Source organism: Centrocercus urophasianus, unplaced genomic scaffold (genome assembly GCF_019232065.1).
Source record: "Centrocercus urophasianus isolate 14NV4802_14NV808 unplaced genomic scaffold, USGS_Curo_1.0 seq_30, whole genome shotgun sequence".
In the NCBI taxonomy this organism is placed as follows: domain Eukaryota; kingdom Metazoa; phylum Chordata; class Aves; order Galliformes; family Phasianidae; genus Centrocercus; species Centrocercus urophasianus.
In genome coordinates, this window is record NW_024884867.1 from 10,061,139 (window position 1) to 10,074,324 (window position 13,186).

Here is a 13,186-nt window from a genome sequence, read left to right on the forward strand (position 1 = left end):
TGGGCCCACACATCTGTTCTGGGATTTAACCTCTGTCTTCATCTGGTGAAAGGTGCCAGCTAATGAGATCTGCTTCAGGGTTAGGCAGGGGAGCAGGAGGGGTTTATTAATACAGCAGGAACAACTTGGCATCGAATCTGAGCTGCACTGCTTCCTATTCTCACTCGAAGCGTGGCAGCCACTTTGCAACATATTTCACTATTTTCTAGGCACTGAGCACTGCATTCATTTGATGGAAAATTGTGATTACAAATGATAACATTACCATGTTTGCAAACCATATAATTTTTTTTAACATAGAATATTTTTATAGAAAATAAAGTGACTATTAAAAATTGCAATAGCTGTAAGAAGTCTCCCTAGCTTCAACAAGGGAGATTTATTTTTTCTTAACCGGTATCACTGTGAAGTAAAGCTAAGGCTATGAGAGATGCTAGTGTCAAGCACAGTAAAAACTGAGCATACTTGAAAGATACCGGGTCAAAACCTCTCCTCCAGAAAGCAAGCTTTCAGCAGTCAAAACATCTGGATTGATTATTTCACAGTTCCTTGCTCTACAGCAGTCTCAATCCATGTTCAAACCCTTTCTAGCATTATTTTTTGCTTCCATACATAAGCATACTCTGGTTTGGTATCCTCTGATGACAGCCCTGGAAATTTACAGCTCTGAGCAACACTTCTAATGCCCTGACTCAGGAAGGGCCTTCTTGTCAGCACTTTCCTTGGTTTGCAAGGACAAGGTGAGGACAAAGGCTGCTCCTCTGAATCTGTTTCTCCCTCCCACAACTAAATGCAACACTACAGAACAAGCAAGTAGAACAATTAAGGAACCAACTGCAGTAAGGAAAACACTAAGCACTGACTCAATTTCATAGAGAACTGCCTTTAGATCATTTTTACTAACCATTTTTACTGCTGAAAAACAGTACACACACCACATATACAAATTCACTGCTGATCATGGCACCTCCAGCACATTGGGAAAAAACCAACAAACCCCACGCAGCCTACAGACTCGTTACAGCAGGAACTATCCTCAGCAAGCTGAAGTCATTGGTTATTTATACTCTGGCAGTGTAGGTGGATAATTAGTACATAATTTGAGGTTTTTGAGGCATGACAGCCTGTTCTGAGAGCTGCCCCTCATCCTGATCCCATCTCCACCACACATCTCACAGCACTGTTGCACATGAGAGAACTGCAGGTTCTGCCAGCCTTATTAAATGCCACCTGGCTTGAAAGCACCACAAATACTTTTTTTTTTTTTGTGCTCCTTTTTGGGGAAGAAAAAATATTATTTTTCCTGAAGTTTTGACTCAATACTGCCCTGCATCAAAAGCACCTGGGAGAACACATGTGGTACCACAGGGGGTGAGTAGGACCCAGCATAAAAGACACAAGCAGGCTGCAGAGAGGCAAACAAATACATCTACACATGTTAGGAAAGTGAATTAAGTGCAGAAAGTGCATAAAGACTGCTCCAGCACACACATTACAGCGAATATGCAGCAAAAAACAAAGGAGCGCACGCAAGTTTTCTACCTCCTACCCCACAGCACTTGAAAGCAGCATTGAAGACCAGCTACCTGAAAAGGGCTGCAGCTTCTCAGCCCCTCCAAAGCACACAGTGATAAAGCCAGGTTTTCCTCACGGTACCACTCAGAAACACAGAACCCACTCCCTCCGGGCTGCACGCGTTTCTCCTCCCAGCTCCTTGGAGATGCCTCCTTCCTGCTAGTCCTCCTCACCCTCCTTCCAGAAGCTTCGTCAGCAGCTGCACCCGCGCTCCCCACGAGGTGGCAGCACTACAAGATGGCGGCCGCCACAGCACCGCAGACCATCCCGCACGCCTCGCTGCCGGCAGCTTACCTTTGGTGGGATGGAGCCAGTGCGGTGCCTCGCTACGTGCTCAGAGAACGCCGCCATAGCGAGGGAAGAGCTCTCAATGCTTTTGAGCTACAGAGCGCTCCTTGCAAGGCGTGCTCTGGTGCTTCAGCCTGCCCTGCAGCCCACCTGAGAGCAATTGGTTGGCAAATGGCAGCAGCTGTAGGCGTGGTGCAGCCACAGCTGCGCCTCACCAGGAGATCAGCGGCTTTTGTGCCTCGTGCGTGGAAAGATCACAGCTCTGCGATGCCTGGAGCTGAGCTCTGCTCCCTTCGTCCCTCCATTTGCTAAATGCTGGTTAGCTGAACGGCCTCCAGCAAAGAATTAAAACCAGTGGGATAAAATGGAGCATGATTTCTTTTTTGAACACTGACTGAAGAACCTCTCCTCGTGCTGCCCAGTGATGGGGATGCTGCTGGCCATTGCATTACCTGCATCCCCCAATGGATACAGATTTGATAGAGGCATCCATGATGGAACAGGGCTTCCAGAGGCCGATCCAACACCTCAATCCAGAGCTACTCCACTGATGAGATGTCACCCAAAACTTCCATTATAAAATATTACCTCTCAGCATCCTAATAAATACACTTCCTTCTTGCTTTGGACCGATCCCTTATTACATTTCAGGGCTAGCTTGCAGAGGACAGGTTCATTTGCTAATACATGAATCATTATTGCTTTGAGCCTCTGAGCTAGCGTTTTTATGAGCATGTCTCAAAATGTATTTGATTGCTGTTAGAAATCATTTTGGTTCAGAGTCGACAACCAGGCCACGCTAAGCCAATATGCTCTGCCTGGCACTGTGAAAAGATGCTGTGAGAATTTAATTACTAACTGCCACTTACTGTGCATATGGTGATTTTTTAAATGCACTTTTTTTTTTTTTTTTTTTTTTTGCCTCCAAGATAGAAACACCAAGTTGTTTAATTCCAACTTCCTAAGATTTCTGCCTAGCAGTTCCGATAAAATTGTTTCAGATTGCATATCCTACAGAGAACAGCATCCTGCGTTTCCCAGTCCATGAGATAGGAAGGGAGTCCTTCATGCTCTCCTGTAAGCCTGGGTTCCACAACTGAGAGCTGAGTTACTTTATTGCTTCCTTGTAACAAAGATTTTGGCAAAGCTTTTCTGTGTACTTTACCATGGCACAACAAAATATCACTGCAACAGAACTGAGTTCTGGCTGCAAGATCCTCATGTTGTGGAAGGGACGGAAGGATGGTAGAGGTGCAAACCATACAAACGTGTTAAAAGTAGCTTACAATCCACTCACTCTTCACTTTTCTTCTCTCTTTTTTTTTTTTTTTCTTCACTTTTTTGATGTTGCTGATGCCCTTTTTCTTTTTGGTTGCTGTATACTTTTGCTACACAGAAGTTCTATGAGATCATGAGATCTCTGATATATACACATGGAGTAAATCAGAATCTTAACCTGGAATCAAATTTCACAAGCACAGGAATAAAAGAAGGAGGATTTTTTTGAAAGGTCTCTTAATTAATGGTACATACAGTACAGAATATAGCTTGGGGAAATTCAGCCCTTGTATGCTTCTTTCCGTAAGACAGAAATCTTGGTGCATAAAGACTTCTTTAAGACAAACTTTCTCCAGTGGACTTAGATATAGGTAAGAAGCTGGAAAAGCTGAATGCTTACAGGGATGGAGAAATGAATCACTTACAAGCCTACATTCTGCTCTGGAGAGCATCTCAGAATGACCTATACCATATAAAAAGATATATATGTATATTTCAATCAAAATCTCTTCAGATTCAGATTAAAAAAAAAAAAAAAAAAAAAAAAAACCTACTAACCTTTGGTGATTTGGACCTCAGCTTACCTGGCTGACTGGCATTTTGCACCCTGGCAGCAGACTTTCCTCAGAACTCTACCCTGACGGTCTGCAAGAGGAGAACATCCAGTGTTTGTCTGGCCAAGTCCCCCTCGTGCAGCCTGGAAGTGGCCAGCCAGGTCAGAACCTCATTTTCCCAAAACCGTTCTGAACAAGCCAAACATCTCGCTAATTGCTCATTAGCAGAAAACCATCACCCTTGCAATGAAAATAGCAGTTTCTTCAGTTCAAACAAATCATTTTGCTGTTCAGGTTCCTCCTTCTCACTGATAGGTGGCACCATTTTCTGCACAGAATGCCAACGCTTGAAGCACGTTGAGAATTTCAACAGCTTTTGGCAAATGCTTCACTGCAAGCTTACCAGAGCACCAACCCATGTGTGTTTTGGAGCTCTGTCAATAGATTGGACAGATTTCACTGCAATAAACTGCAAAAGCAGAGAAATCTTTCCTGAATCCTCATCGAAGTCTCTTTATTAAAGCTCAATTATTCACGTGAAGAACCCAGGTCCTGCTCACTGGTTGAACTGCTGTGTATTGCGTCATGCTTTCTAGGTTGAACAGTTCAGCTCAGTCTCTTATGTTTAATATCCACTTCTCCAGTTCGAGGAAATCCCAGGGTGCATTTGTCCTTCCCTCATCCCCTTAGTGTTGTCATTGGGAGTTATGGAACTAAATTAAGAATTTTTCCTTGAGTACTTTCTGCCAATTGGCCTCACCTGAGAAGTCCCACTGGTGCAGCCTCCTTTGGTAGCAAAGTAAGGGCCATATTAGGCTTTTGTTTGGCTTTTCTCAAATAAAACCTTCACATACCAGAATTACTTCTTTTAATCAAAGGGCCCTTTTCCTCAGTGCAAGTCATCTGTATTATTACCTCCTGCAAAAAGCCTACACAATTACATTAAGGAAATAAGATGACAGAAAAAAGTGAGAACAGCGTAAAGCGAAAGCTAGAGACTGGTTAAACAGTGATGAGCTTATAATAAGAAGAGAATATGGCCTGTGAAAAAGTTGCACTGAGTTTTCATGAAAAGGGCTGTTTTGTTTGCTGGCACTGAAATAAGTTTTGGGATTTTTTCACAGGTTTTGAATCTTTCTTACGTTCCAGCATAAAAATGTATTTGTTTGTTTTTTCCTTACCATTATGGAGAGGAAATCACGTCAGTCCTTCTTGTCTTCTTTAAGTTCCAGCTGACCAGTCAGGGTGCAAAGTCTGCCTGATACAGGTGATGGGCTGTATTACTTGATCAACAGATAGACAAAACAAAAAACTTGCCAAGCAACATGTAAGCTGAAAAACCCTTCTCTCTGCTACTTAGTGCTCAGTTATAGACACATGTGTGTGATTCATGCTTGGTTTACAACAAATTATTGATTTAAAAAAGATAGAGGAGACACTGCCTTCGCAGTGAATAATCTGAGACTTGTGATAACTTCTGTAGTGAAATGTTGTTGTATGCAGAACTGCTAACAAAATATTTTCATGAACCTAATTTTGCTGGCTATTATTCACAGAACACTCTTTCTAATAAGCATATGGTACCTTTTAAAGACAACATTTTTCCTTCCAAGAAATGCTGGATTAGATTTTAATAATAAATTAAGTACACAGAATACCTTAGCTAGCAACAGAGAAGCGTTTCTATACACAGTCCTCAGTGTGGATTTATGAAGAAGCACCCCAGCACAAAAAAGACCAATACTGGAGATAGGTTTGCCAAGGCTAAGCCCATCAGTGCATTCGTCAGAGGCTGATTCTGTTGTTGCCCACCTGAAGATTACATCCAACCTCATTTCCTATGGATAAAGCAGGGAAGCACTTAGCAGCTGCTCTTTGAATTGTGAAGTCACCATCCTCTTAGAAACCAGGAAGGAGAAAGCCTGTTGCACTCAGATCTCACCAAGGTAGTTCAATTGAAAGGAGATATGAATGACAGTGGGGGACATTGAAGTCAGTCCCCAGCTTGGTGACACAGCCATAGCCCATGGTGGGCCTTGGGACCAGGTGTGGAAGTCTTTCTCCTGCCTCTAGCAGAATGAAAGGTGTTAGATGCTTTCACAGATGCTCTGTGCTCCTTGATCACAAATTGCAAACTTTGTGCATACATGCTAGCAGGGCAGAAGCAGCCTGGCTGAGCTCCAAAATCAATGTTAAAAACAGTAATGTATGTTTTATACAGCTGAACAGCTCAGGAACCCAATCTGTTCTCACTGTGTTATCACCCAGTCCAATATATGACACAGAGCATGTGCTTACACTTTTATGAAGTTATTTGCCAGTAATACAAAATAAGTGTGACACTCGATCAGTTCTAAAATATGTTCGAGAAGGGATGACAGGGGTCAAACTAAGAAGAGGTGAGAAGAAGAGTTGGCAGCAATTATTCACAGTTTTTAACTGTAAGAGAACCACAGGGCATCCTCTGGAATGAATTGACACGTAGATTTAAAAGTAGAGATAGTGACTCACGCAGCAATTGTGCTATTTTTTACAACAGGATGTTTTGATATCTAGAGATATAAGTGGATTAGTTACGTAAAGGCAGTGTTGGTGTGTATAGACTCTAGCTTGGGAATTCTCTGCCTTCTGAAATGAGGGGAATATACATGATCATTGTTCTGCATTTTTGTTCTTCTAAACATCAGTTATTGACAGTTTTCAGAGATGATGTACTGGACTGCGTAGGCTGCTGGTAGAAGCATGATGGCATTGCACTAACACTTCATATTCTCTTTCTGCTGCCTTTGGGAAGATGAAAGTGACTTGGGAAGCAGAAAAGAATCAAGTCAATAACAATATTACCAATCACAAACTGACCAGACCTGTAAATTACTGTACTTCCCAGAACCTCCATTTACTGCAGTAATGACATTTTATGTCATCTGCAAGTTTAGCCTCTGGATTGATACAAGTCAAACCACAGTGTGTGGGATCTGTCCTTCTGTCCTGTACCAACATAGGCAAGTTGGGAACTGTTAATCCTTTCATTTTGTTGGTTACAGGAGTGTTCTTTAGAACAGTAATGCATCAATGACAGATTGATGTGCTTGTACAGATTTGAATATTCAGAACATAGCTCCAATACAAAATTTGTTGCATGAGAACACTTCCATCACAAGCTTCCTCTCTGTGATTCTGTAGCTTATTTTTCCCCATGGTTCAATGATTTCAGGAACATTGGTTGGGAGATCAGAATTTTTTAATGGAGATACTTTTCTTTCATGTTTGAATGCTTCTTGTGGAGCACTTACTGGTTGCAAGGGACTGCATGTGAGCACAACTTGTAATAGCCTGTGGATCAGTACCTGCAAGTATAATGTGCACAAGTGTGTCTTTGTACCACGACTGCATGACAGACCACCCCTGAGGTCTAGCAGCTCTCAGTCTGTACTGTTATCAGTCTACTTTTGGATGTGCACTTTCAGGGCCAAGTCTCTGATGAGGGCGTGATGCATCTTCTCTGACATGCACAGAGCTCATCTCCTTTCAAACTCTGCAATCTGCTGCACGGTGTGCTGTGCTCATCTCAAACACGGCCTGACTGCCTTTCAGAACACATTACATACAATTTACACTTTAAAATGTACGTAGAGTATTTGCTTTCCTAGTTTTTTTTTATGTGACAGCTTTGAATTTTAGAATGAGGTGTCCAGATGTACACTAATAAAAAATTCTCCTGCCAGCAGCAAAATGCATAGTAATTTATTAACTTTTCAAGTGTAAATACAAATTGATTTGATGATGTGCCACATAATGAAAAATTATTTGCAGTCACAACTTGCCTTCTGGTTGGTACTTTTTTTTTTTTTTTTAATTAAACTTATTACAATGAGTTTAAAACTGGGCAATACTTTTTGATGGCCAAGAGAAAACTGCAGCTCTGTGAAATGTAGAAGTGCTTCTTCACGTCTCTGAAGCACAATCGTGATTCAGAAATTCTGCTCTTTGAAATCAGGTTGGCAGGTATTGCTTCACTGGGATATTTATGAGTAGATATTTTTGGGCAAAGAAAAAACATTGTTTTTGCTTAGGGTAATCCATGAGGACAATATCTTTAGTTACATATTAGTAGTATTTTTAAATAAGTCAATATATTTTGTGAAACCATTCTAATATCAGTTACAATGCATTGAGAGGTCATCGTACATCTTTTATCTAAGGCTGTTGCACTGCAGAGACAGCTAAAATCTTCACATGGTGTAAGTACTCCAGGCACTCAGAAGGACAAGGTATTTTCAACAGTTGCCAGAGATGGGAGACCGTTAAGAGAGAACCTGAAGCTAATTAATTACGTGAGTCTAGAGGTGTAAATATTGGTGTGCTTTGTGCCAAATTCACTGAGAATTATTAGCTGTAGCGTTGCAGTAGAGACTCCTTGAGTTCCCTTATTTCACTAAGTAAGCAGACCCCATCTCCAGGAGAAAAAACAGTCAGTGCACTGGGGGTTGATGAATATCTGTGTTACCACATTGGTAATGCATGCTATGAATGCTTCAGTACATTGTCGCCAATTAATCCATTTTTCCATGTACCCAATGATTACGGCTGCCACACTAAGTCCACTAATATCATCAGAAAGAAAAAAAGTCTGTAAGGTGAGATCTGGCCTCCTGAACAGGTATTCTTAATGAAGGAATTCAAAACTATATAAAGTTTGTGGTTCCATCCTGAGAGAACATAACACTAGGTTCATTTTTGTGAATCCACATTTAGAGATGTGTGAAGACATGATCCTCCCATGGTTTCTATCCGTCTTGTTAGCTAGTTCCTCCAATTTGAAATACCATCTTTTATCTGTAGCATGACCTCAGGACTGACTGTGTCAGTGCTAAGTAGCAGTTAGTCAAAATAGCAGCAGTCAAAAATAGAACCGTTTTCAACTGAGGGAATTCTGACAGTTGTTCTTCCTCACAAAGGCTTTTGCCTAACAAACAAAAAAAACAAAGAAGCAAACAAAACCACAAAACAACCCAAAGCTATTTGTGTCCTACCTGAATAACAACGGACCAACCTCTCCCTGCACCACAATTTTTGTTGAAGTTCTTACAGTGGAACTCATTTTGTCCCCAAACGGGCTATATGGTGCTTTGGTATGGGTGCTAATGAATGGATTCAACTAAATGATGGATATTGAAGGAACGTGTAATTGATCTGGAGAACAGATTAGGACTTGTGCTATTCCACTAATGCTTATTAGACGTGGCCTAAGCATTTAAAATTTCGGCTGTCCTATGTCAGATGGATTACAACCCTTGTCACACAGCACTTGAGGTTCTCATCTACTGAAACTGCTTTTATAAAGGAGCAGGCTGATGAAAAGAGATCTGAGCAGTTTCCAAAGGACAAGGAGGGCTTGATGTTCAGACATGTCAAGCTCCAAATCATTAAACTGTGATAGATGGTTCGATGCTTTCAGAGTGAAGAACTACCTTAGTTTTTGTATTCTGTCTGTGGAGCCAGCTTTTAGTTTTGGGATGCGGGACACTCCTGAAGAGTTCTCATGCCTCATGGAGGAGTACAACATTTATGTAATTCCAGTTCAATCAATCAAATCCTTCAGTGACACCTTTAAAAAACTTTCTTCCTTCTCTCAGCTCCTTTCCACTGGAGGTGACCATGCCTCAGAACCACTAAGCCGATAAAGCTGGTTAACAAGTCTGGCTGAGGAACAAATGGCTTCACTCCAGCCAAGAACAAATTCAGCTTGAAAGACAGTTTATAGCTCTCAAAGGAGAGAATTCTGAAAGGTTTTTTTTCCATACAAGACTCAAACTCGTTTTAAAAGGATCTTGACATGCTTACAGAAGTATTTTTTGTCATGCTTGCCCAGGATAGGAGCTTACCCAAACTGGTGCTCCTTGCATTCCATTCCTCTGTCCCAGGAGATAGTGTTTAACTCCAAAATCTCTTAAACAAAAAATACTCTTTTCTTATCTGAATTTCCTCTACAAGGCATTAAACACTTTGGAGATTATCTGCACTGCAGGAAACATGACTGAGCATTTGAAACAACATGAAGCAGGACTTTGGATTACACTACGGGTGAAATACTGACAAGAGACCCATAGACTTTGGTTAAAACAGATAATACTCAAGCCTTTTTTATTATTGTCTCCTTTTATGAGAGAATATTTAAGACTCTCTCACATGCAGATTTACCATGTTAATACCACAGTCAAAGCAGTGGTTCAGACAGATAAAGACCAAAGGAAAAAGAACACAACAGACGTATTTCTTAAATATAAGAAATTGTTTCATTAAGTCTTAAAAAAAACACCCTGACAATCACAGAGAAAACCAACCTTACCTTTAAGTTATTTGAATTCTTTTATATTATTCCATAAATCTCAGAGCCATTTAACTATCGCAGAAATCTGCATTCTTTCTCATACCGAAAGCCTGGTTCTTGCAGGCTTCCAGCGATGCGTGACCTCTGCACTCAAAGCTTGCCAGGACTGACCCTTGGTTAGACCACGTGGCCACGTTCCAATGCTTTGCACTGAGCACCAAAAAAGTGCAGCCATGTAATTCCCAGGACAGCCAATTCATGTTCGTTATGGTGGTGTGATAATGAAGGATAATAATTTTTGCTTAAAATCTTTGACAGTAAAAGCACATCTATCTGGTCTTCTCAGCTTCAAAGCTTCTAAACAGCAAATACAGCATTATTTTTCAGGGCAGCAGATTTGGTATTTCTCCTTTTTCCTGGGCAAAGGGTTGAAAAGCTTGCTGCCCTATTGCTAACCAAGGATCAAGTCTAGATTGACCATTTGTCAAGAAAAAAACACAACCAACATGTAGCACATTCGCTTCTGTTGGGTGCAGTAACTTTACATTCCTAGGAGTGAGGCATCGAGCTGCCACACTGTATGCACACATATAACTATTTTCACCTTTGTGCCACCTTCACAGTTAGCTGTGTTTAACTGAAAGACTACACAAGGCGTGAACAACTTGCCACTTTGCTCCCCCCAGAACTCACCAGGTAAAAGTAACTTTCCCTTCTGTCTTCCTGTCTCCCTCAGCCATGCCATAACACTCTGTTAGAATAAACAAAAGAAGAAATAAAACTTCCATAGGGTTTTCCCCTTTTAAATTGTATCTGAGAGAAGATCAAAAGTCACTTACAAATAGAAGTTCTATACCAAGAATTCAACACCTGCCTTGTAGACGGTGACTGGCTTTTTTAATTGTCTGGTAGATTAACATAATGAGGTTAAATGCAGGGCAACTGCTCCCAATCTATATTTAGCCTGAATCTTCCTACCTCTGTTTCAGCCCTGCAAGAAGGATTGAGTACTGAGCCCATCCATGATTTTAATGTAATGCTTGATTAATTCAAGATGTTACCCCTCCCTGCACGCTGTTCTAGAGGTCAAGTAACCATAAATGCAGAATTTAAACCATTTTTATATTAGAACCTCAGCCATAATTATTCTTTTGTATATATTCATGCATAACCTGGTGCATGTGACATAAATAAAGATAAGCTATTAGCCACCAAAAAAAAAAAAATTAAAAAAAAATTAAAATCCAGACTTTGTATTACATATTGTACACACAATTGCAAAAATAAAATGGGGCAAAATATGGTGATGTGCTCTCTGGATGCCAACCAAGAGTTGACAACAACTGATGGAATTTGCATGTTAAAAGTAAATATTTTATTACATACCATGCCCTTGAAAAATTAACTTTGTTTCCAATTTATTTTGTTCAGCATGCCTTGAAATAGGAACGGCAAAAGCTCTTCAAGAAACAGATCACCAAGATTTATGGTACTGCAGTGTCTGCAATTACCTATTTTCCTAGCTCAGTAAAACAAAACAAAACCTTTTTTAAAAGTACTATAAAATATTAAACAACAAAGTTAAGATGCTGTCTCTGTCATTCAGTGTGACTGAATTTACTGCAGTGAAAAGCCGTCTGTCGTTGACCCGCACCCAAAGCCTGCTGACCATGGCTGTGGTCATCGGCTCTGACCGCCTCTTGGGCAAGGCTTCAATGAGCCACTGGATACATTATTAAATGCAGGTTCACAGATATGCTGTCATCAGGTCAAATACAGTAAAATATCTATATTTCAGAGTAACGTTTCTTATATAAGCTGCCTAGTTCATGCCTGCTCGAACTTCTTCTCGTAGCACTAGGTTTGTGTTTGTTTTCAAATACTGAAAAGCCTCTGTTGGTTTGTTCAGGAAATTTGTCTAGACAGTGCTCACAAAGCATGTTTGCTCACATTTGACATTTTCACAAGATGGGCAACAAAATGGAAGCTTCAAATTGCTGAATTCCACAGTTGGCAACTAAGTCACCTTATTTGCAGAAGTAACGAGCATCCAGTGTTCCCTGCCTCCGGCTTCCAGACGGTCGCTGGAACAACACCAAGTGTACCTGCAGGCACAGCCCTGCAGGATGGGAGCCTTGAACCTGTACTTGGGGCTTGAAGGCCAGCAGAGGCCTCTCCATATCCACCCATACATTTACTGCCTCTAAAGAGTTAAATATGCAAGTGCTATATTGTGACTCCTTTACAGTCAAGAAATGTAAAATGTGGCAATACAATGGAACGTGGTTATTTTACCTATTCAACGTTTATCTGTGTCTATGGAAGAGGTCTCTAAAATGCCGCCTTTTAGCAGCGTGAAGGTTGAGAACCACCTGTAAACATATGCAGAATAGTCTCTTTCTAGAGATAGAGACTCCTAAACAATCAACCTTGAAATTTCTCATATATTGTATCATGTTTACCAGTGTTATTTACAGGTCTTCGTTTTAGTACAATGAGCCAGACATGCTGAAAAGGTAGGATTTTTCCAGTCCTCTCGTATACGAAGTACAATAAAAAAGGCACATGATTATTCACCATAGGATTTGTGCACCAGTCAATAACTTAAAGCTAAAAAGCTACCCATCAGAGAACTCTCTTTATGAGGCAGTATTGGGATCTCTCAACTCATAGAAACATCTGTCTATTAATTCTCCTAGGAGAGCTTAGGAACACACTTTTCTGAGTCTTCTGATCTTCCCAAGACTTCCAAATAAGCAGAAAACTTTTCTTAAGCTTCCCAGGTTGTCTATTGTAGCAAGAAATAGTCAAAGAGAGCATGTATGTATTTGCTTTTTTTTTCTTCCTCTTTTTTTTCCTCCATTGATTGCTCAACTATGGAGTTTAGATCCAAGTCCTGTTCAAACTAGTTTGCTTTAGGACAAATGCCTTGCAAGATATGGCACACTGAGCAATGGGCAATGGCAGGAGAAGCAGCCTCTCAGCCCCAGCAATCAATGTCGGCCGTGTTTTATCCAGTTTCTAATCATCCATTTTTGCCCCGAGCACCTTTGTACAACTAATCTGAGCCCAAAATTTGCATCCTTTGACATTTCCACTTCTAGACAACGGCCAGTGTCTCTGCTGATGATTGGACCATTCTGAAAGAAAGAAAAGAAGG

At 40.9% G+C, this 13,186-nt stretch overlaps 1 protein-coding gene across 1 annotated transcript in view; it reads right to left on the bottom strand.

Annotated features, from left to right (window-relative positions):
* Positions 1-10,429: 10,429 nt before the first annotated feature.
* GALNT9 (polypeptide N-acetylgalactosaminyltransferase 9) overlaps positions 10,430-13,186 on the bottom strand; it is a 116,843-nt gene continuing 114,086 nt past the window's right edge. Inside the window, exon 11 of the mRNA XM_042828845.1 lies at positions 10,430-13,166. Coding sequence (XP_042684779.1) covers positions 13,020-13,166 — 147 coding nt within the window. The 3' untranslated portion in view covers positions 10,430-13,019. The remainder of the gene's footprint in view (positions 13,167-13,186) is intronic.